General features: G+C 41.7%; 1 protein-coding gene across 8 annotated transcripts in view; it reads left to right on the top strand.

Annotated features, from left to right (window-relative positions):
* Positions 1 to 24,652, top strand: part of St3gal3 (ST3 beta-galactoside alpha-2,3-sialyltransferase 3) — a 167,006-nt gene that overhangs the window by 56,241 nt on the left and 86,113 nt on the right. For 7 of the 8 annotated variants that reach the window (XM_048815548.1, XM_048815550.1, XM_015485126.2 and 4 more), the window contains one exon: positions 17,161 to 17,203. In XM_048815548.1, the coding sequence (XP_048671505.1) occupies positions 17,161 to 17,203 (43 nt within the window). Of the gene's footprint in view, positions 1 to 6,592; positions 6,599 to 8,290; positions 8,294 to 17,160; positions 17,204 to 24,652 lie in introns of those variants that run through there. The other variant, XM_048815549.1, reaches the window with a different exon arrangement.

Below are 24,652 nucleotides of genomic sequence, written 5' to 3'. Positions count from 1 at the left end.
TCTATTCTCATTTTTCAAGGCAGTTTTGGTCTTTGGCTTCTGTCTCTTTTGGAGTATAACTCCAAAGAACCATGGCTTATGGCTTCGAGGTTTTTACATGGTTCCCAAGGTTGGTGAAGAGTGAAGAGTCATATATTTTTCTGCCCAATTCCCTCTTAGTGGAAGATAGATTCAAATTGATTCAAAGTCAGCTTTAACTTAGAACTGATATTTCAGTTTACCTAGAATTCTTTTTTTCTTGACTGTGCCTATTTGATTCCATATTTAGCTCTACCTTTTTCTTGCTCTCATAGAATATTTAATGGCCCATGTTTGCATTGGTCCTAAAAGGGAAAGACAGCAGGGAAGAGCTGAGCAGAGGTCTTGACAGTGGCCATTTTACTGTTTTCTTTAGGGAGAGTTTTTATTAGAGTGGGCACACCACATTACTGAAAGTATTTTGGAACCTTAGGAAGATAACTTTGGAATTAATACCTGTTTTACTTTCTTTCTTTTAGTGTGAATAATTTTAAGTTGAAGAAAAGATTCTAGTTACAGTTAAGATAGAGTAAGTGTATTTACTCTCACTAAATACAGCTGGAGGCCTGCACAGAATGCACTTAACAGCTATTGGAGGATTCTAAAACATAAATAGTAGCAGAATGAGAAGAATACCAGAATTTAGTTTATTAACAAGCTGGAACTGTATTTCCATTTTTCTCCAGTGCCTCATGTCCTGGACTCAAGGCAGCCCAAAACCTAACTGTGAACACCAGGCTTCCAACAGCTTCAGAAAAAAGACCTCTAGTTGTGACTTCAGGGTGGGAAAAGGTCTTCTATGGTTCAGATAGTGGGAAATTCCATGGATTGTTCCCCCGCCCCCCTTCTCATTTCCCTCAGGCTCCAGCCCCTGCGCAGTCCCACAGTGGTAGCGGGGGTGGGGGTGATGATAGTTGCAGCAGTAGGACCTTTAGGTACCTAAAACCCAGGAAAGGGAACCCTCCTTTCGGATCAGAGAAGCTGTAGTCCCAAAAAGGTGCGTTGCAGTTTGGGGTTGCTTTTTTCCCTCTGCCTTCCTGTAGCTTGGCCCCAGATTTGGATATAGTTCAGGAAAATCATAGCAGAATGTGAGAACTAAAGTGCCAGCTTCCTGCCAGAGGACTAAAGCAGGGGAGGACCAAGGAATCAGAAAGCACTGTGGAGAAAATAGGGAGGAGGTACCCAGAAAGCAGTCCCCATGATTTGCGAACTGAAGTGGGACAGACCACTGCCATAGACCCAGACAGGACACTGGGTGGCGCACACAGAGGAGGCATCTGAATAGGCTTTGAAAGTGGAACTGACATTGAAACCACAATCCACAGAGGCTGGTCAGAACTTGCTGCCTCAACCCAACCTGCTCAATTGTCTGCTAAAACAAAAATAACATTCTCCACTGGATTTAAACAAGACCTAGAGTTTCATAACATGATATTCAAAATATCCAGGATATGAGCCAAAATTAATCATCTTATGAAGAACCTGCAAAATCTCAACTTGCATGGGAGAAGACAACCAGCAGATACCACAGATGTTGGAACAGTCTGACAAAGACTTTAAAGTAACTATTATAAAAGTGTTCCCCAAAATAAGGGCAAATGCTGTTGAAACTAATGGGAAGTCTTAGCAAAAATCAATTTTAAAAAATGCAATAATTTCTTTAAAATGCACTAAATAGCAAAATGGGAACAATAGAGGAAAGAGGATTCTTCAGAATAAAGCAATAAAAACAGTTCAATCTGAACAACAGAAGAAAAAGATTTTAGAAGTTGGAACAGTGACCTGTTGGCCAACACTAAAAATTTTATTATCTGTGTATTGGAGTTGATTCATAACAAATAGTCTCAGCAAACTCAGAAATGAACTTTTAAAATTTGATGTAAGGCACTATGAAGAACCTACAGCAAACATCATACTTTAATGGTAAAAAACTGCTTTCCCTCTTAACATCAGGAATCTCCTAGAAGTCTCAGAATACAGTAAACCAAGAAAAACAAAAAGGATACAGGTTGGGAAGGAAGAAATTAAAATAACCCTCCTCACAGAATATGTGGTTACCTATGTAGAAAATCCCAGGTAACCTGGTGTGGTGGTGCACATCTATAATCCTGAGGCAAGAGAATTACAAGTTCAAGGCCAGCCTGGGCAATTTAGACCTTTGGCAATTTAGCAACATCCTGTCTCAAAATAAAAAGGACTGGGGAATGTAGCTCAGGGGTAAAGTGCCCCTGGGTTTAATCCCCAGTTCCAAACAAACCATCAGAAAAAAACAGGGAATCTGCAAAACAAAGCAACAAAAGAATTTAAACTCCTAGAACTAATACTAGAGTTTAGCAGGATGACAGGATACAAAGTCAAAACACAAAAGTTAATTGTGTTTTTATATACTAACAATAAGCAATTGAAAACAAACAAAATTACAGTAGCTCACCCACAACAAAACATACATGTAAATCTAATGAAACGTGTATAGGGTATGTTATTCATGATGTAAGGCACAACTGTATTCAAACTGGATCCTTTCCCACTTTTTTTTTCCCATCTACCTAATTCTTCAAGCCACAAACCTAGGTAGGGATCACCTTAATTGTTGTTCTTCTTTCACACGTTCTCATTTTCTCTCTTCAGAATGTGTCCTTTCCAGCCACTTTCCTACACCACTGTCCAAGGTACCATCTTCTCTGTCCTGGACTAGTAGCCATTTAACTGAACTGTCTTCTCATTTGTTGCCTCCTAGAAGTCCATTCTCACTGTAGCCAACATTCAGACCAAAGCAGTGAGTATTTCTGCCTTCTCTAAACTAGTAGGTGATAAGCTCCATGAAATTGAAAGTACAAAGTGCAAAGTGAGTCATTTTCCCTCCACTTACTGTGCCAGTTGCTCTTTTGACATGCTGTCCTTCATAATCCTCCTGCAATTTAATGTAAATGCCCTGGCATGGCGTTGACACACTTGGTGTCATTAACTGGACTGAATTCATTGCCCTGCTTGGCTTTGGACATCTGCTATTTTCCCAGGATAGTGGGAAAGTGGGTGCAGTGGCCTCTTTAACTACAGTGGGAGGGGCTTCTACCTATGCAAACAGGCTTCCAGGATTCCTTCTGTAACCTATGGTCCTCATACTTGGGACCAATGAGGTTTCACTCTCCATTGGCCCCTGGTATAGCCACGTTGGGCCACAGAGCACAGCTGTGGAGGACTCACGGCTACAGTGGGTTCTGTCGTATCAGAAGCTTCTTGATAGGTCTCTCCCCTCCCCCATACAACACATAACCCATTTGGGACTGGATTTTAGTTTGTGAACTTCTAAGTTATTGTACTGGGTCAGTTAATTTAGTCTAGGTCAGTGGGGTTTTCTGTGTTTGTTTTGTAAAACGGCTTTTCCTATTTTAGTTTGTCTTTGATTAATTGGTCCCATGTTGTGGTTTATTTCTCTGACTTGAGATGATGTGGGAGCCTTGTGCACTTTGGCCAGCCCCCCCCCCCCCCCAGGTCCCTGCTGACTCCCATGATTCATATGTGGCATTGCTAGGGCCTTTTGACATCACTCCTGGGGCACAGGGTAAGAGGGAATAGGATATAATTGCTCTTATGGCAGATCTTGTAAGATGAGGGTCTGCTTTTCTTGTTTCCTCTAAGAGCAATGTGGCATAAAGAAGAGACTTTAGAGTCACACCTGAGCTATCTCATCAGCCTCCCAACTAGCCCACTTAATGGTTGGGATCTTGAACCTGTTCCTGCCCTTCTATAAGCCTCATTTGGAAAATAGAGACAATACCTGCTTCCTGGGGCAATAAAGGTTAAATTGAGAATGTAGATAACAGTACTGAGAGCCTCAGGAATACACAATAGTTGCTCAATAAATAGTAGTTCCCCTCAGTCCTTCTCTTCAGACAGCATGTCTGACAGTCCATTGGAACTCTTGCCAACTTCCTCCTCCACCCAAGCCATGGCATGTAGTACTTAGGTTTAATATAGCCTATGACTCTTATTGGAGTCTGAACAGTGGCATTTCTTCAGAAACGAGAGACCTGTTTTCCTTAGGATAGGTCCTCATCCATTTACCCCTGTGCCCTTTGTACTTAACAACTCATTGTAACCCAGAGATGGGAACCAAAGACCACTTTAAAGATCAGGTAGCAGAGCTGCTTCTTGTGGGTGAGTGGAATTTTCTGGCCTGATGGACCATCCTGCCTTTGTGGATTTAATGAATTATAATATGAAACATTGTGGTAGAACCAAGTCCCTATTTTAATCCCACAAAATACTAAACTTTATAAACCTAAATAATTCTCCTTCATCTGGTCTTCCTGGGAAATATTCTGTGTTGTCATCAGTAGAAGTTACTTAATAAATATCTGCTTTGAGACAGCTGATGAGAAATTCTAATGATTCTATAGAATGGAAAAAGAAAGTGGCTCTCTCAAGACTTGGAATGGCAGTAGCATGTAGGGTTCATACTGTACAGCTGTTACCCGAAATTCCATTCTGGGGCTCAGTAGTCTAAAGGTGAGGCTATATAGTGGGGTTCCTGGCTTAGGGACATTTCAAGAGGTCTCCTTTTGTCCTGTATAGAACAAGATCTCACTGCACAGCATGTTTTTCCCATCTGTTTACATGTCAGAATGTAGGTAGAAAGTGGCAACATCTCTGTGCAATTCTAAGATAAATAGGAGGGGATTAGTGCATTGGGAAACACAATTTTTAATACAGTAGAATTATGAGCAAAATTAATCACAAAGTATTAAGGAATATAGTCATGCATAGTTTAAATGTCAAGGATAATTCTGAGAAATGTGTCCAGAGGTGATTTTGTTGCGTGTGAACATAATTGAGTGTTCTTACACAGACTGAGATAGCTGTGATGTCACTAGGTGATGTAATCTTCTGGAACCACCAACTTATGGGTAGTCTGTTGCTGACCAGACATCCTCATTTAGGGCTGGGGATATAGCTCAATGGTAGAGAAGTTGCCTAGCACATGCGAAGCTCTGGGTTTGATCACCAACACTGCCCCCCCCCCCCCCCGCCAAAAAAAAGTTTAAGAAAATGTTATTATGACTGCATATTAAATATTGAATTGCTATAAGACATAAAAATAAATATTTTCAAGTTTTAAATTGAAAACTTGAGACTATCTCAGTGTTCATAAATTTTTACATCAGGTTTTATTCCTGGGAAATCTTAACTCCTACTAATGTTTTTTAATGGTGTTCTCTTAAAAAAAATAAATACTTTATTGTCTTCATCAAAAAGAGATTTTGTCCACACAAGCAACATAAAAAACAAAACAATTTTTACACTCATTCAGAAGTTTATAACAGTTGGAATTATATTTAAAGTATCCAATAGCTCTTTTCTTTCATCAAAATTGTAATGTTGAAATTTCCTGTGGTAGAATAAATGGCTTTCAAATCCAGTTTCATTTTTTTTGTGTGCCAAGTATTTCAAAATAATGTGAAATTCTATTGCAAAATGTACATGAATTCTTGGAGTAATCACCCCACAGCCAACTTGGAGGCTATAAAAGGCTATATTGGCTGCAGATATACAGAGAGATTAGGTTTATGTGGGGACAGGTGTTTTGGCCTCTACCTACAGCATCCCCCATCCCTGGGAGTCCTTACTTGGCCTGTCCCTGCTCCATGGCCTCTTGAACAACACTGCTCTATGAGCACTAGGAACACATGCTCTTCCGGCAACTGCATGTGCTCTGGGACTCCATTCAGTGGCTGTGGAACTGGGTGTCACATGCTTGCTGCTTCTGGTAGGCAGAGGGCAGGCATCCCATCAGATCTGCTTTACTGGGGCTTCCCTCATTAAATTCCCTGATGGAGGTGATGGCCCCGCTAAGAGCAGGAAGTTTTGGTGTCTCATGAGATGAGGATAGGTTGTAGATCAGTTCATGGAAGAGGAGCAAATGACCTCTCTCCTGCTCCTGCCACGGTTTCACTGCCTTTGTGTAGGAATGCCACAAGTATTCTGTGCTGGAGGCAATACTCCAACCACAGCGAGGACCAGCCTCATCTTGAAATGGGATGTGGGATGTCGTGTCTTCCTGAAACATTTATAGACATGAAAAATGAAACTTGAACTTTTAAAAATTTTAAATTAAAAAACAATTTAGAACCATTATTTGTAATGTATGATCCGTGGGATCCCAAGAACCATTTCAGATTTTTGTTTGTTTGTTTGGTTTTTAGGTCACACCTATTACACACTACTACAGAATTTCCCTTGCCTTTTTTCTACTTATTATTCAAAAGCAAGGATGGGTAGAACTTGTGTTTTTCATGAAAAAGCTAGCAGTCCAAATCTGTGTGGGTGGCCATTGTTGCATTCTTCATGACCACACACAGTTAAAAAAATAAAAAAACCAGGTCTTGATAAACCTGTAGCAATTATTATTGTTGTTGCTGTTACTTTTGTGGTGCTTAGGATCAAACTCAGGACCTTGTTCATGCTAGGTAAGAGGTAAGTGTTCTGAGATACATTGCCACCCTAGCAATTATTAGGTTTATTAGATTTATTCCCCAAGAATACATTTTTAAAATACTCTGTGTACTGAAATGGGAAGAGTGTGTGCCACCTTTGCTGTACAGCAGGTACAGTGACTGTCTGGAGAACAGCTTTGTGTGATACTGTTGCCAGCTAAACTGGCTGCATTTTTATTGGAATATCAGTTTTACTTGAAGGAAAACTGACAAAGAAACTACGACTTTTGAGACTTTGGAGTTTGACAGATATGCTCATTTCCCTTCAAGTATTTCCCACTTCAAGAAAAGTAACTGACTTTTTTTTTTTTTTGCCAGTGATTAAATATGAGTGTTCAAGTAAAAAATAGAATTTTGGAGTACACGGTTCCACTTGATAGCTTCCAGTAACCAACCTTTAATTAGACAAGGCTGGCCCTGTGTTATGACCTCAGAGGTAATCCGTTTCAGAAATGTTCCCTATATACTTTGAAAAGAGTGCCTTCTCCATCTGTTGGATAAAAGCCCCTGTGCACATCAGTTCAAATTTAGTAATTGCTTCATTCAAATCTCCTGAATTCTCACTGTTGTTTCAGTAATGTGTTGTTTCTGTTATGAAGACAGGAGACCTAGTCTATATTTGTTCTTACAATTCTGTTAATTCTGTTTTGAATAAGAAAAGTTTCATTATTAGGTGCTTGCACACTTGGGCGCATGGCCTTCTTTTGTTTATATCCAGTGTCTGAATCTTCCAGGTGTTTGTATGACTTCTTTAGTTTTTTTCCTAGTAATTTATATAAAACTTTTATTGTGACTAAAAAGACTGAGTCCCTTTGTAGGAGCAATAAGAAAGGTTAACAGTTAATTTCAAAGACTTTAAGCAGCTGAAAAAGCACTTTGTACATTCACAGCTCTGACCCTGGTGCAGGTGTGGAGGAGAGGAGTGCAGATTCGCGTCACCCATGCTACTTCCCACCTGGAGCCAGGCAGCACACACATATGTGTACTCATTGGTTGGTGATTTTTGTAATCCTGGGTTTTCAGGCCTGCTGGAAGCGAGAAAGGAAGCCTAAACCACCAGACTAAACATTTTTCCCTCACTGTGCAGCTGCTGGCTTGCTTTGTTATCTGAGAGGAGAGTCTTAAGGAGAGCTGCATGTGAATGTCAGTGCTTATTGTGCCTGGCTAACTCAGGAGTCCCAGGGTCTTCTCTTCTTCATAGACTTGGGATCAGTGCACCGCTGGTGAGCCCCAGACCTTCCTGCCAGCTACCCTGAGGTGAACTATTCTGAAAGTGTTGGTACACTCAAATTAGCTTCACATGCAGTTCTAGACTAGTTTGTGTAAAGTAGGATGCTTTGGGATCTGGAGCCGTGCCCAGTCCCAGCAGTAAGGAGGCTGTGCCCCTGTGTGCCTACAGTGTTATGCTTGGTTGTTTTCTTTTCAAATTTACATCTCCTGAAGATTACATTAAACTTTCTTGCTAGTGTGAGAGCTCTGTGGAGCGAAGGGCAGAGCCTTAGCAGGTGGGGTCCTTGATTGGGATAGAGATGGGCACTCATTGGAGACCGAGGAGGCTCAGGAAAGGTTAAATATCAGGCAAATGATGGGAGGGAACTACCTCTCAGAAGGAAGTCCTAGAGCAAAAGTTAGAAACTGAAATAGAGGGTGCAAGAAAAGTTAAATAAACAGGGCAGGAGAGAATTGTACCTAGGAAGAGTCAGGAAAGACTATCTGGGCAGGTGACTGTGAAGTGATCAGCTTGATGGGTTGGGAGCCCGGAGCCAGGAACAGAACAGCTAGTGCAAGGGAAGCACGGCTGTGAAAGATAGGCTGGTGATCCAGAGAGGCAGCTACTGCCACCGCCATCGCTGCCACCACTGGTGTTGCCACCTCACTGTGAGGGATGGAGGAAGACAAGAATCCAGGTCTCAGAGCTACTCCTTAGGCTCCCCTGGTCATTTGGTCACTACATTCAGTCAACAGATTTATGTAGCACCAACTGTGTACCAGATCCTGTATCAGATGCTAAAGATACAGAGGCCTGCCCCCAGGAGGACTCAAATGCATGTACGTTAGGAGCTATCTCTCTTTTTAGAGAGTTGGGAAGCTGAGATAGGAGGACCACAAATTTGAAGCAAGCCTGGGCAAGTCAGTGAGACCCTGTCTCAAAATAAAATTTAAAAATGGCTTGGTATAACTAAGAGGTAGAGCATTTGCCTAGCAGTGCTACAAAAAATAAATAAATAGAAGAGAGTATACCAGAAGGATCTGGGTACCAACAGAATCAAGGCAAGGTGGCACACACCTATAATCCCAGCAGCTTGGCAGGCTGAGATAGGAGGATCACAAGTTCAAGAGCAGCTTTTGGCAACTTAGTGAAACCCTATATCAAAAAAGGGGGGGGGGGACTGAGGATATAGGTATATGGTAAAATACCCTTGGGTCCAATCCCCAGTACCCTCCTCCCCCACAAAAAAAGGTCAAATACCTGGCCCTCAGAAGGGACAAGAGGCCAGCCCCAGGGATCTAGGTTCTAGGAACAAGTGGTCCATCTCTTCAGCACACTGTTTTTCTTTCTGATGTCACTTGGTTTAAGGAAGAAAGAGTCCAACCAATATAGCTTTTGTAAGGTGCCTACAGTTTAGACACAAATTCCAAATTCTATTTACAGTCCTGCTACTTGTGTATAATGGGAGAAAAGCACTGCCCCAAAAGAAACTTAGGGACCTATTTCTAAAGGAGGACAGAACCAAAAGACATGTACTCTAGGCTCATGAGCAAAGAATGGTATAAAAGCAGTAAGCTCTTTAAGTTTGGTGGAGAGCACAGCCAAGTGGCATGTAGGCTAACAGATTAGATCAGAGAAGGTAGCATTCATTCCATATTCACTTAGCATGCCAAGCATAGTGTTGGGGGATGCAGAAAACCTTTGTGGAGCTTCTCAACTAGCAAAAGAGAGGCACATATCTGACACGTATAGTTACAAACAAGGAGGGGAAAGGTACAGTGTCAAAGGAGCATATAGAAAGGGGCATATTCTAGACTAGAAGGGCAGGAAGTGCTCTGCTAAATGAGACATTGAACTAGAGTAAGAATGAGCAGAGGCAAGGGCTCATTTCAGGCATAAGGCACTGCTTATAAGAGCAACTCATGGATTATTGAAGGAATTGAAAGACAGCCAACATGGCCAGAGTGCAGCACAGAGGAGAGAATAGTGCAAGATAGAACTGGAAAGGTAGGTAAAAGTCACGTCACAAAGTTTCTTGTTGTGCAACAAGAATATCTGTTAAATTGAGCTTTGGCCTGGGTTTGGTGGTACACGTCTATAATCCAGCTACTTGGAAGACTGAGGCAGGAGGAGTTAGCTCAGCTGAGTTCAAGCCCCAGTGCTGGGCTGTGGGGCGGGGGGGGGGGAAGCCATGGTGATGGCTGCATCTTGGCGATTTGATTCTGTTTACCAAGTCAGCGGGATGACTGAGGACAGAATAGAGGAAGCATCTGCAATAACTGAGGCATAAAGCCTGACCAGAAAGGAGTGGCAGAAGATGAGGCTGAGAAGGCAGATGAAGAGGCTGCTGCGTGGTCTAAGCAGCTGTGAAGACGCAGCAAAAACAGCGACCATGGTGCAAGGAGGAGGGTCTATACTTAGAAATGAGGGCTGTGGAGAGGACTGGATGGTGATGCCATTACCAGAAAAAAAAAAACCACAGGACTTGGGGAAGGTACTGTCAGTCTGACTTGTAGTGTGTTGAGTTAGAGGTGACTGCAAGCCACTTAGGAACAATGGGTAGGCAATAACCAGTGGAAGGGGCAGGGAAAATACTTAAAATGAGGAGGAAAGCATATCCAAAGACTTGGAGATTCTTCAGAACATAAAATAGTTGAGTCAGGGTGGGTGGGCCAAGGTAGGGGCAATGCAGGGAATCAAAACTTTTGTTCATGTATAAATATACCACCTGTGAAACTCCATAAGAATGGGTTCCTAATAGAATAAGTTATACTCCATGTATGTATAATATGTCAAAATACACTCTACTACCATGTACCTTGTTCTAAAAAGAACAAATTAATTAAAAAAAAAAAAACGCCTGGAATTGGAATGGTTGCTATAGGGCCAGATCACGAAGGACTTTGTAAACAAAGAGATTTGGATTTGTTTTGAGAATAATTTCAATAATTTTAAGGCCTTTGAAAGGCCTTAAGCAGGTTTGTGACATAATCATATTTATCTTATAGAAAGATAGCTTCAGTTACAGCACAGAGAACCTACTAGAAAGAGACAAGACAGGAGACAGGGAAACCTGATAGGAGGTTGTTAGGATAATGAAGCTGGCTTAGTCAAGGTTCATAGAAATGGAGAAAAGTGGATTTGAGATCCTGTTAGGAGAAGGAATTATTAAAAGGACAAGGTAATTAATTAAATGAAATAAGAGAGAATCAGGAATTGATGGATCCTCTTGAGTTTCAAGCCTGGGAATTGGGGGAATAGGGGTGCCTTTCATGAAGTACTGGTAGAGGACCAGGTTTTGGGAATGTGCAGATGAGAATTAGCTGTGAGGACAGTGGTGAACCATATGACATCTAGAATTTTCAGCGTCCCTATGACATCAAAGTGGAAATGTCTAGGAGGTAGCTGTGTAGACAAGTCGGGAGCTTACAAGAGCTTTGGTTTGGGTGCAGTGGAAAGGTAATTGGGCAGGCTAAGCTGCATATGGAGCAAGTTGGAGTCTAGACTAAACAAGGAAAAAGTGAAGAAAGATGGCGAAACAACTGAAAAAAAAAAAAAAACCAAACAGACAAAATTTGTGGAAAAAAGTTGTTCAGACCTTAAAGAATAGGTAGCACAGGATACTGATTTTTGAAAGGAGGAAAAGCAGTGCGGTCTACCTTGTAATTGTCCAAGCTAACCATCTGGAGATAGTTGGAAACCACCACTCAGGGAAGGAGAACCCAAATAGAACCCAAGACTCTTCCTAAGTTGAGGAAAAACTTGAGACCTTGAGGAGATCAAAAAAGCTAGAATTCACAGGTAGATTACTTTGAGGGGAGAGCCACACACAGTGAGAACTCTGGGGATGTGTCAGGGGTCCCCTTGGATTTCTTGCTGATGAGTGCATGTGAATGCAAAAACTACCAGAAGTTGGGAAAACAACTAGAAAGGCATATAATCTTTGGGAATAGTGGGAAAACTTCATAAAACACAGGGTATTATATAGGGTACTGAGAAGGGTATGGCCTTAATAGTGGGGCACAATTAGTAACTTTGTAAAGTTAGCCCTAAAGTCTGTCTTGCCTTTGGTTCTATCCATACAAGCTTAAAAGTAAACCTCAAAAGGAACAAACTGTTTCTAAGTCATTTAATTGTACCTCAAAATAACTAGTTAAGAAATGACCAAATACCCTACCCTCAACAAAGTAAAATTCATATGACTGGCAGTCAGTCAAATACCAGGCAATTCTATCGGTAGATAGAGGCTTAGAGATGACACAAGTGCTGGCATTAGTAGACAAGGGACATTACAACACATTCCACATGTTTGCAAAGGTAGAGGAAAGCATGGGAATGTTAAGGAAAGGCATAGAAGATATAAGAGAACTCCTAGAGATGAAAAGTATAATGTCTGAGATGAAAAATATACTGGATGTAACATCAGCAAATTAGACATGCTAGAATAAAAGAAGAGTGAATAAGATGTGTCCAAGCAGGGGCTGGGGATGTGGCTCAAGTGGTAGCGCGCTCACCTGGCATGCGTGTGGTCCGGGTTCGATCCTCAGCACCACATACAAACAAAGATGTTGTGTCCGCCAAAAACTAAAAAATAAAAAAAATTAAAATTCTCTCTCTCTCTCTCTCTAAAAAAAAAGGGGGGGGGGAAATGAAGTTGATGAGGTTCATGACTGGGCCCTCCTTCATTCTCTCTATTAAAAAAAAAAAAAAAAAAAAGATGTGTCCAAGCAGTTATCCAAAATGAAGCAGAGGGGAAAACAAGTCTGATCTCTCTGTCCATGAGCTGGGGGATTTCAAGCAGCCTGATACAAGTGTAATTGAGCCCTGAAAAGAGAAGGGAGCGCAAAAACATATTTGAAAAAAGTAATAGCCAGAATTTCTTCAAATTTCATTAAAATCCACAGATCCAAGAAACCCAACAACCCCCCACACAAAAAAGAAGTGAGAGGGAAACCCCAGCAGGGACATCATGGGATAAATGAGAGCAGAGGCAGCCTTCCCTGGAGAGCCTCAGTCAAAGCAGAGCCTCCAGGACAGACAGACCTCAGTTCAGGCAGAAGTGGTGGTAAGCTTGGGTCTGAGCAGCAAGTCCAGGGGGCAGTAGGATGACTTAAGGACGTTGTCAGGGAAGAGGAATTGCCCACCCCCCCACCCCAGGAGCAAGGGGAGAAGTAAGGCCAGTATATCTAACTTTTCCAAAGATTGTTTCTACCATTCACAATGGGCCTTTTATTTGGTCAAGACGGCCCATTCCTTCTGGTAAAAATGCTCCTTCTAACAGTGGATGTCATGGGGGACTTGTCATTTTTCACAAGCCTCAACTCCTTCAGAATGTCTGTGACTAGAATAGGAGTTAAGAGATGCTGTAGCTAGGTCATCCCTCACTCCTCCCCAGGAGTTTTGCCATCAGAAACTGAGCGGCTGTCCCTTTTCTGTGATGGAGCTGAAGTCATGCACCTACCAATTGCTGGCAGCCATATTGCGAAAGATATGAAGAAAGCTTGTTGGGGAGAGTATAGCCAGCAGAGGGGGTCTGATGGCCTTCCAGTGACTGTCACTTGTCTCTGATGCTCTCTGCGCTCCCGCCCTCACCACAGTTTAGTTATGTGAATCATTATATCACCCTGTTGGGCTGGGGATGTAGCTCTGGTAGAGTGCTTGCCTAGCCTCCCAAGGCCCTGGGATCAATCCCCAGTACTACACAAAAGTCATGTAAATCACCCCTTTGGCCTAAGTTAGTGCAACCAGTATGTTTTACATGGAGGAAACATGGGGGCAATAATTACAGAAATGACCTTTGAGTTGCTCTGTCCCCTTAAAATGTTTTCAGCATGGGAAGTCCACTGAAGTTCTTAATGCCTCTCAGATCATAAAAATCTCATGTTCACTCTGAATCACCAATTCCAGAAAGACAGCATTCGATCTCATGTAGTAGCAATAATCACAGCTTTCAATCCTTTCGGAGCTGCACTTGATTCCTCTCCCCCAATTCTGGCTCATACCCGTATGTGCCTGACTCTGGGAAGGCAGGCATGCACGTCTTACTCCTTCAGCTCCCCACCAGTTGCTGGCTGCTCTTTCTGGAATTACTGTGGAAAGGAGAGAGAGAACATGAGCAGAAAAACCTCGGATAGTGTTTGTACTCTTGGGCCCGGAGACTGTTTAAACCTGACTCTTGTGGGGTGCTCTCCTAAGTGTTTTGGTGACTCCTATTTATTTTGGGGACTTCACCTCAGCCTTGCCTATCACCCCTGTGGCTTCTGGGAATCTAATTGTCTGCCTACTTCTGGTAGCTAAGCATTTGTCAACCCTGTCAGCAGATGTTTGGGGAAGGACCTAAAATGACCTTACCCTAGCTTATTCCTGCATCCCTTTCCACAGCAGATTCTGGGAGTGTGGCCCAGTCCCAAATGCTGCTCTCTCCTGCAGCCAGGCAGCCCATCTCTGCCCTTAGACTTGTCAGGCAGAAGGCCGGCCCATACCTTAAGAGCCACATGTTAAGCTCCCTTACCAGGCTGGAGTGAGGGACAAGGTTAACCAGGTATTCTGCCCTTTGAGGGGGATGAGGCGCATATAACACCACTCTGCCCAAGGAAACTTGTCAAATCCTCTTATCTCTAACAACTGGTTACTGTTACACTGATGCTGGGAGGGCCTTTAGAATTATGTAACAAATTTCAGATATTTTCTTTGGAATTTTGCATCTCACTTTGGTATCTGAAATTTATCACCTTAGAAGCTTGACAGAAACTTTGTTTTCATACTAATTTGGTAGATATTTTGACTATTGTGACCAAGTAATCCTGGTAAGAACAGTCCACAGATATTTATTGAGCGCCACTGTGTGCAGCCAGAGCCTTCGTGTAATATCAGTCTAGGACGCCTTATGTGCAAACAGCCTGCTGGCAGAATTCTGCCCAGAGTCGCATTTTGGTGGATCTACATAATCTTTAGATTTTTTTTTTCTTGAATCTACTGCCAGTATATATAGATTGAGACATTTTACCTTGAAAAAAGTCCAAATTCTTGGTTTAAAAAAAATTCAGAAGCTGTGGTAATGCTGGGCCTGTGGTGTTGCCTGGCAAGTTAGCTGAGCTGGTAGAGGGTGCCCTTCACAGGACAACAGCTCGGGTCCCGTGGCCTGGGGTCTGACATACAGCCAAGAAAAAAAGTGGCCATTTAAAAAAGCTGCCTTTTTTTTTTTAATTAAAAAAAATGGAATATTTCTGGTACTTATGTCTCTTAAGAAAAGAGAAATGGAGAGAGAGACCTAGAGAGCTATAGAAGGAACAAAATTTCCATAGAAATACAGTGATTTTATTTGTTCAGTGTGCAATCAGTAAGGAAGAGAAAGCTCAAGAGAAAAGCTCTAAATGCCATTAGAAAATAAACCACAGATGTAATTATGTGAAGGGGACAATTAATTGACAGTTCAACAGAATTGTTTAAGACAACAGCAGCCAGTGGTGTGAATGGCTGCAGAGGGTTTCACATTCTTCCATTTCCCTTGTGTTGGGTGTGCTCCTGCTTGATCCTCTGATGGGAGTTTGCTCAAGGGGGAAGGCATTCTCCAGCTTCTTGGTGAGGAATCTGCTGAGGCTGGGGCCACTGTGTATCAAGGGTCTTGCTCAGGCAGGTCTGAGGAGCAGCAGCATGATGGCTTCCCCACGTTGTTACCACCTGGGGACTAGTGACATGTATTTGGCAAGTTGATGTTTCCTTTTCATCAAAGGAGAAGATATGGATGTTGAAAGAGTATTAAACTTTGAAACTATTTACAAACTATTTTTTAGTTTGTCTTAATTGAAGGTTTTTTGAGTTTTTCTACCAGTTTTTCAAATTTCTTGGTATGTTAAGGAAAGTCTGATCTCTCTGTCTGAATCAAAGCACTGGAATTATTTTGAGGAAAGCTTCACTCATCAAGGGGAGTTCTCCTGGGCGGCAGGCTTTCCATTGAGTTCTGTGTCCTAGTTGGTTTTCAAGGGTAAGAAGAGGATGTCCTCTTCCTCCACAGCCTAGCTAATTGTGAAGTCTGGGACTGCCCTTCACCAGCCTTGCAGAATGACCCCTGTGGTACTTGGCAGTGTAACTTCCCTCTCTTGGCCCTTCATTGATTACTGAAGGCTGAGTCCCTTGAAAGCCTTGCTGTGTGGCCTTTTCCATCCTAATTATCTTCAGAGTAAGCCAGGTCAGCTGAGAACTGCATTAATAAACCACCTTTTAAAAATCCATGAGCCAAGGTAGAAGAAACAATTCCAAGACACTTCCCAACATTTTTCTTATACAAACATTTTTGAGGACACAGGGAATTTGGTACTAGAAATAGTGATTTCCCTGGCTTATTTTGTGGATGCTGTGACCCAGGAAACCAATACTTTGCACTTAGTTGTAGCTATGGAAAACTTGGGGAGAGATCTCTGATCCTGCAGCAAACACACCAGGCCTGAAGACATTCACTTTTGGTGTTCTCCTTCCCCCAGCTGCATTTTATTATTTTCCATATGCTAATTTCCCCTTAGGCCCTCAGAATACTTTTTTTTTTTTTTTAAGAATTTTAATATTTATTTTTTAGTTATTGGCGGACACAACATCTTTGTATGTGGTGCTGAGGATCGAACCCGGGCCGCACGCATGCCAGGCGAGCATGCTACCGCTTGAGCCACATCCCCAGCCCTCAGAATACTTTTTAAAAACTTGTCCATACAGTTTTATACAACTGTTTCAACCTCACCTTAAAATGAGGCAAAAATGTTAAAAAGTTGAGTTATCATCTGTTATAAGCATCTTTTTTTAAAAAATATTTATTTTTAGTTTTAGGTATATACAATATCTTTATTTTTATGTGGTGCTGAGGATAGAACCCAGTGCCTTGTGCATCCTAGGCGAGCACTCTACTGCTGCTGTAAACATCTTACCAATTTGTTTTTAATTTTTATTTTGAATTTCCTGTCTATCACATCTCTTCAGTTCCCTTTGATGACCACAGAGAAAATTGCTGCCATGATTTGAGGACCCCATGGCTGCCACATCTTCATAGTTATCCTGCCTCAGTACACCAGTCATTGTGCCTCCACCTTAAAGGAAACAGAAATTCCTTCCAACCCTCTTCTCTAGGTTCCAATTTTGTGGTTCACTAAATTTCAGTTTCAAATACCATATTTATGCAGGAAGGTGATTCTGTGTCAGCGTTAGGACTGGTCAGCCTAGAAGACTTAGGAGATCCATGGCATTGAACCTGGCTCTTCACAAAATAGGTGCTCAGCAGATGTTTTGTGACTTACATTTAGTTGTAGCTTATGAATTTGGTTGTTCTTTGAAGCAGTTGAATCATATACTTTTCCAAGGGGTGTTTGTCTCCATGGTCTAATTCTAGGGAATGCAACCTGTTGGTGTTGGCAGTAGCTTGACTTCAGTGACATTTCTGCTTTTCTTTTTCAGAGTATGATCGGTTGGGCTTCCTCCTGAAGTTGGACTCTAAACTGTAAGTAGAATGAGGAAATGCCTTGGTTCTGGTAGTCTGTGAAGGCTAACCTTATGGTCACCTCTCTCACCCCTGTGGTTGTAGGGGAATTCCCTGAGGCCTCTGTCTCCAGGTTGTCAGTAAAATCTCTGAGCACATTACACTCTGCAGGGGCCTGGACAGGATGGGATTGTGGGTGCAAACATAAGGCCTTAGTTGTGACTGGCATAGGCAGCTCATTACAGAAGGGGGCCACTGCCAGGACATGTAGGCCCCTGGACAGGAGGCTCCTATACAGAGTGGAGGGCAGTTGAGTTACAGTCAAAGAAGCCTTACCTCCTGGCTGCAGCGCCTTCTCTGTTCAATCCTGGCTTCCCCTCCAGCTCCAACTCCTGTCACTCCTGCCACAAGTCAACTCTCTTCCTTTTTTCCTTGGCCTTTGTAGCAGCTTTTTGTCTTACCTGTGCCTGAAATTCACTTTCCTTGCTCGTCCACTTGGAAAGCTCAAAGATCACTTCCTCCCTTCACAAAATTAATTGCCTCTTCCTCTATGCTTTCACTGAATTTTCTCTCTCTGTTACAATTACGTTGCTGTACTATAATTAACTGTGTAATGGTTATTAATTTATTAAGGACACAGGCTCAGAGCCAGACAAACCTTGGTTCACATCCCAGATTGCCATGTATTCTCTTTGTGCTTCCTGGTTAGCTACTTAACCACTTTGATCCTCAATTTCATCTATAAGATAAAGACAACAAATGCATGCTTTGTAGAGTTGCTGAAAGGATTTAATTGAACTGATGAATTTACAGTGTGGCGGGGTGGAGTTTGGTACAGGATATCTAATCCTTCCAGAATTCTTCCCTTTCCTGGCCTGCTTGGTCTCTCTAGTTCTTAGACTGCACAGGTATATAATTGTTAGGTGCTCAGTAAACACTGATTTCTTGGATGGGTGGGTGGGTGACTGACTGTGTACTTCCCCATTTGACCTCCATGCCTGGAGTTGCATCTCTTTCCACTCTGTGCATTCATGCTCTTGTAGACCACTCACATGGTTGATAAAAAATGCTTGTAAAGGGGCTGGGGTTGTGGCTCAGTGGCAGAGTGCTCGCCTAGCACATGCGAGGCCCTAGGTTTGATCCTCAGCACCATATAAAAATAAATAAATAATACAAAGGTTAAAAAAAAAAAATGCTTGGAAAAACTACCTTACCACCTCCCGGAACTCCTTTTGTTGTTGCTTTTGTACACCTGTGTCTCCTATCCTGAGACAGGTATCATAGAAGACCAGATATCATGGAAGACCAGAGTTGTGGGTCCTTTCCTCTTTACATAAGGCCTTATCCATAGCTGCTTCAGATTGTGAAGATAACTTACAGAAGTTATCAAACCGGGGCCTGTTTGGCTTTCCCACTGAATTGTCTGGCATCTGGTTCGTTTTCCCGGAATCTGTTTTCTTGGCTTTGGTGCCTTGTGCTATGAGTTCAGGCATTGTAAGCCTCCCAGCTTCTACGTCATGGAGAGAGGCAGCCAGAGGGGAAGAATGGTTTGCTCTTTCTGCCAGGCTGGTGGAGATTAGCCACATACTAACATCTGGGGAGTGGAACTTGATTGTGTTAGAAAGCACCACTTCACTGTTAGAAAATTTTTAATTTAGGACTGGGAATGTGGCTCAAGTGGTAGCGCGCTCGCCTGGCATGCGTGCGGCCCGGGTTCGATCCTCAGCACCACATACAAAGATGTTGTGTCCGCCGAAAAACTAAAAAATAAATAAAATTCTCTCTCTCCCTCTCTCTCTCTCTCTCTCTCTCTCTCTTTAAAAAAAAAAATTCTTAATTTAGTGCTCGAACAAAAAAACAAACAAACAACAAACAAAAAACACTTTTTATAAGCAAGTGAAATGCCACCAGAATGGAAGAGATAGTAATTACTAAGTTGAATCACATTGGTGAACAAAGGACATGTTATTGAGGACATGCTAACTCCAGTATTTAAGCTGTCTTCGGCAGCGAAGGAGGAGTGTTCTCCTCCTGACGTGCTGTCCTGACAGAGGAGTGGTACAGAGCAGGCTGTTGTGTATCAGGCTGCCTCCATGAATCTTCTGAGTCAACCAGTTTTTGGCCAAGGAATTGGGTTGGCCCTGTTTAACTCACAATCTAAGGTATAAGCTAGAACTTTCCTTCCTCTTACTGTAAAAAGGCTTTTGCAGTCCAGTGCTTTCTTCAAAGGAAAACAGATATCTAAAGAGGGTTTCCATCCTCTTTCAAAGAGAAGTTTCCAAGTTAAGGGTTCTGCTTTTGGGGGGCAATTCCTCAGCAAAGTTTAGATTTCCCTTTCCAAGTTTAGATCTGAGATCTTCCAGTCCTTCTCAGAGGAACTGGATTGGAATTCTTTCTCTGCTGCTTCGTATTGTGTGACCTTTGGTGATTTATTTTAGCTTTCTGAATTCCAAGTTTCCTTTATGAAAGATGTAGGTATATAACACTCTCTATAGTTTTATGAAGAATAAAAGAAAGGATTCTATAAACTGTGAATAAATTGATTTAAGGAGTTCTTTTTATTTATTTTATTAGGATTTATTTAGCTCCTTTTAAAATTTCTTCCTTTTAGTTATACATGACAGTAGAGACTATTTTGACATATTTAAACAAATATGGAGTATATTTTTATTCTAATTAGGATCCCAGTGTTGTGGATGTACACAATGCCAAGATTCACTGTGGTGTATTCATACATGTACATAGGGAAGTTATGTCACATTCTACTGTCTTTCCAATTCCTATCTCCCCTCCCTTCACTTCATTCAATGGATTTGTCTAATCCACTGAACGTATTTAGCTTCTTGAGTATAAGAACTTACATCTTCTGGAAATTTTTAGCCATTCTCTTAAAATATTGCCTCTGTCTTACTCTCCACTCCTCTTCAAAACTCTGATTCAAAAACTCTGATTAAATTTAAGACTGAATGCAGTGGCACACACCTGTAATCCCAGTGGCTTGGCAGACAGAGACAATTTAGCGAGACTGTGTCTCTAAATAAAATATAAAAACAGGCTGGAGATGTGTGACTCAGTGGTTAAGCGCCCCTGGATTCAATCCCCAATACCACAAAAAATAAAATAAAATAAAAGCCTATCTATAATCAACTGTAACTCCAAAGGACTTAGTGTAAGGATGAACTAGAAATAAACCTGAATCCCTGAGGCAGGCTTACGGGAAAAATAACCACAGCTCTGAGTGAATTAAGGTAACAGTTAATTAAGCAAAACCTTGATACTCATTGCCATGATTCCCATTATCCAAGTGATCTAGGGAACTTTAACGCCATAAGTACTGTTGAAGACATTAGCGACGTGGCAGTGCCTTTAAACACCTGGCAGAAACAAATACAAACCCTCTTTGAAGAAAGATGTGAATTCCTTACAAATAACTTTTCAAGGAAATGAGCAGCAATAAAACTCAATTCACAAGAAAATGAGCTTTTATTAGTTGAGAACCATGAAGAATAACAGACAACAGAGGAGAACCCACAGACATTTCTGAAATTGGAATTACCACAGTGTATAGAACAATTACATGTACTATCAAGAAATTTAATAATTGACCTATGTGCACAAAAAGTCAAGTATTAGATTAAAAAGTAATGAATTTCTAAAATTGGAAAATATGATGATCCAAATTAAACACTCAATAGGAGGGTTTAATAGTAGATTAGACATAACTGAAGAAAGAGTTAGTTAACTGGAAGATAAATCAGAAAAGATTACAACAAGGGTTGACAAACTTCCTCTGTAAAGACTGGATCATAAATATTATAGGATTTGGGGGTTCCTTGTCTGTTTGTTACAGCTACTCAGCTCGGCAATTTTAACATGAAAGTATCCATAGACAATATGTAGACAAGTGAGTATGGCTATATCCCTATACAACTTTATTTATATGAAATCTTAATTTTATATAACTTTATATCATAAAATATTAGACTTCTTTTCATTTTTCCCCCCCTGGAAGATTGTCATACAAAAAAGAGGTGGTGGGTTGCCTTTGACCCACAAGGTGTAATTGGCTCACTTCTCACTGAGAATGTAGCATAGCTACATCTGTACATGAAATCGTTTCCACACCTTAGGTGTTTTCTTCTCTTGAAACCCTGTGATTTAAAATATTCTTAAAATAACTTTTTTGCTTGTGATATTCCAATGTCATGAAAATAAATGTTTCTCATCTACATTATATTCTTTTCATTTTATATTTTTGGAATAAATAGATTTTTTAAATAGATTTGTTTGTGTTTCCTTTGAGAATTCTCTGCTGCTTGTATTTACATGACAGAATCTACAAAAGTTATTCAGACTATTCATGTGCAAAAGCATGTCTTCTAAGTGTAAGATCTGGCCTTCAGGAAGGCAGTTGTTGTTTTGATAGTTAAAAACATGTATGTGTTACAAATATATATATATATGGAGAGGCAGCCATGAGAGAAGCAGCACACACACACACACACACACACACACAAACACACACATACATGTTGCAGAGTCAGACATGGATTTTAGGCCCAGTTCCACTTCTTACTATTTCTACACTTGAGCATTATTTAAACACTAGGTCTTAGTTTCTCACTTTAGAGTGATGATAAGAATAATAGCCCCCAATGAGACTGTGAGACTGAACCTGTTCTGTATCTTTATCTGCTCCACTGAGAAAGATATAGCCCAAAAGTGGGACCTGGACTCACTTTGCCTCCTACTTCATATCCCATATTCTATTTCTTCACTCATCCATTTAGCAAATATTTCTTGAGCACCAACTATATGTTTTGGAAATGGGATTAGCTTGAAAATTCTAAGTCATATGCATGGCCTTTTTAGCCCTTGATTGGATAGGACTCTTGTGAACTAAAGTCTTAGTGAATATGTTGGGGGAGTAAATGAGAACAGCAAGGGATGGAAAGGGGTAATATTGCTGGGTAGCATGAGCAACAAGCAGATTTTTTTTTTTTTTTTAAGTTCTGAGGCTGGGACCCATGCCTTGAGCATGCCAGGCAAATACTTTACTACTGAGCTACATCATCAACCTGTTGTTGTTTTGTTTTGTTTTGTTTTGTTTTAATAAGATGGCATATTGGTGGTTTGGATGCACAGGTGGAGTATAGAGAGGATGCCAGTGATCACAAGGTACAAGGGGTTCAGATGAAGGAGAAGCCCATATCACAGAGGGCTTAGAAATGGTGTGTTCAGAGAAGACCCAGGTTGCTATGAAAGCAGAGAATGGAAGAAACATTCACCTAAGAAGCTGGAGATAGAAAGGAGCAGGACTTCATGGAACGTCATAGAAAGAGTGAGGGTGAGAGAGAGAAGTAGGAGATTGGGCTAAGAAGCAGCAGAGAATAGTGACTTGAAATGAGAAAACTGACAAAGACATAGTTGGGAGGGGGCACAAGAATAACCAAGATGAGGGCTGGGGTTGTAGCTCAGTGGTGAAGCACTTGCCTCACATGGGTTTGATCCTCAGCACCACATAAGAATAAATAAATAAAATAAAGATATTGTGTTTAAAAAAAAAAAAAAGAGGAAGGAGAACCAGGATGCAAGGTTAGTAAGGTGGTGGGCATTGTTGGCCTCAAGGTGGCCCAAGAGTTGACCCTGTCTTCCCCTAGGGCTGGACACTCAGGCTTATTAGGGCATATAGCTACAGTCTGATAGGATGATACCTTTAGGGATTCAAGTCTGGTCCCTTGGGAGACTCTGCAAGGGGTCTGCTGTCAAAGTTGGGGAAGGTTTTAGAGCTAAAGCCTCCTGCCCCAACAGCAGGGTGAGCACTTTCTCATTCATTCAGCAAATTTCTTGAGTAATTCCCAACCATCAGGTAATATTCTGTGCTCTGAGGATATAGCAGTGAACATGATACTCAGTAAACAAAAAGTATTAAGTGCTGTGGAAGAAAATAGAGCAAGACAAGGCAGTGCTGTTGCGATTGCAAGTTTAAGTTGGGTGGTCAGAGTAGGACTCACTGCGAAGGTGACATTTGAGCAAAGACTCAAAGGAAGTGATGGGGTTAGCCCTGGCCCTATCTGGAGGCAGAGCATTCCAGACAGAACCCTAAGGATATTTCATTTTTCAGGAGAGTTTGACACTCTGATCCAGGAATGTGCCCATTAGTCCAAGCTAGAGGGGCCATCTGGACACCTTGACAGAACCAGATCCTGGCAGTCAGTGCCTGGTTCCTGAGTGGTTGGGAGCCTTCTGGGAGCAGATTTGATTAATGAAGTTTTTATCTATTTCATCTGGGTGTGGGTTGTCGCTGTGTCTCTGGAGAAGGTCCTGTCTCCACCACAATGTGGTGTTTTATAGTTACCAGGTGTGCAAGAACATGGGGACTTTAATGTTCAGTGTAATTTCATAAGAAATTTGCTGTGACACAAAGATATGAGAGCCCAGACCATCAACTTTTAACCTCCAGAGCCCTGTGAAAACCAGGCCAGTTGTGAAAGGCCTATAAACATGGGGCAGGCTAAAATACAGCTGGAGGAAGCTGAGTGTAGTGGCGCACATCTGTGATCCCAGCTACTCAGGAGGATCACACGTTCAAGTCAGCCCAGGTAACATAGGGAGACCCTGTCACAAAATAAAATACAATACAACTGAAGGGGAATATACTAGTTCCAAACAACCTGCTAAGTTTCTTATGGCTGTAGAGGGGAAGTATTTATCGAGCATCTACTACATGCCTAGTGCCATAGTAGGTGTTTTTTATGTTACCTTTTTCTCATAACAATGACTTTGATGATTTCATTTAGCCTCATCTGCATGCTGATGACTCTCAGATTTGTATCAAGCCCAGTTCTCTTTCCCCAGACTCCAGACTCTGTTTTTCCAATTGCCTGAACTAAATTTCAGATTTACACTGCTGTCCCACAGAATTTTTCTTACCCCAGAAAATGACAACTTCTTCCTTCCCGTTGCTTGAGCCAGAAACCTTAACATCATTTCTTTGACTCTGAAATTTAATCACCAGCAAATCCTTTTGACTTACCTTAAATTCAAGATCTCCAGCTCCAAGCTCTTTTTCCTGTCTTCAAACTATCACCCTGTCCAAACAGCTCTCTTCTCCTACCTCATCACTGCTGTTCCAGCTGGTCTCTCTGCCTTCAGGTCTCTCTGCTTACTTCCTATGGTCCACTATTAGTCAATTTTCTGCCATTGTGACAAAATATCTGAGAAAATCAGCTTAGAAGGAGGAAAGATTTATTTTGGTTCACAGTGTAAGAGGTTTCACTCCATGATTTCCTGGCCCTGTTGCTTTGGACCTGTAGCAAAGCAGAACATCATAGTGGGAAGTGCATAGTGAAGCAGTGCTATTCACCTCTTGGTGGCAGGGAAGCAAAGAGAGGAAGGAGCCAGGGTTCCAATATGCCTTTCACGGACACCCCCCCCCGCCCCAAGCAAGCACCATTCATCCCCAGCTTC

The sequence above is a fragment of the Marmota marmota genome, unplaced genomic scaffold (assembly GCF_001458135.2).
Source record: "Marmota marmota marmota unplaced genomic scaffold, marMar, whole genome shotgun sequence".
Lineage (NCBI taxonomy): Eukaryota > Metazoa > Chordata > Mammalia > Rodentia > Sciuridae > Marmota > Marmota marmota.
The sequence above is the reverse complement of the archived record's forward strand: the minus strand, read 5'-3'. Positions and strand labels throughout refer to the sequence as shown.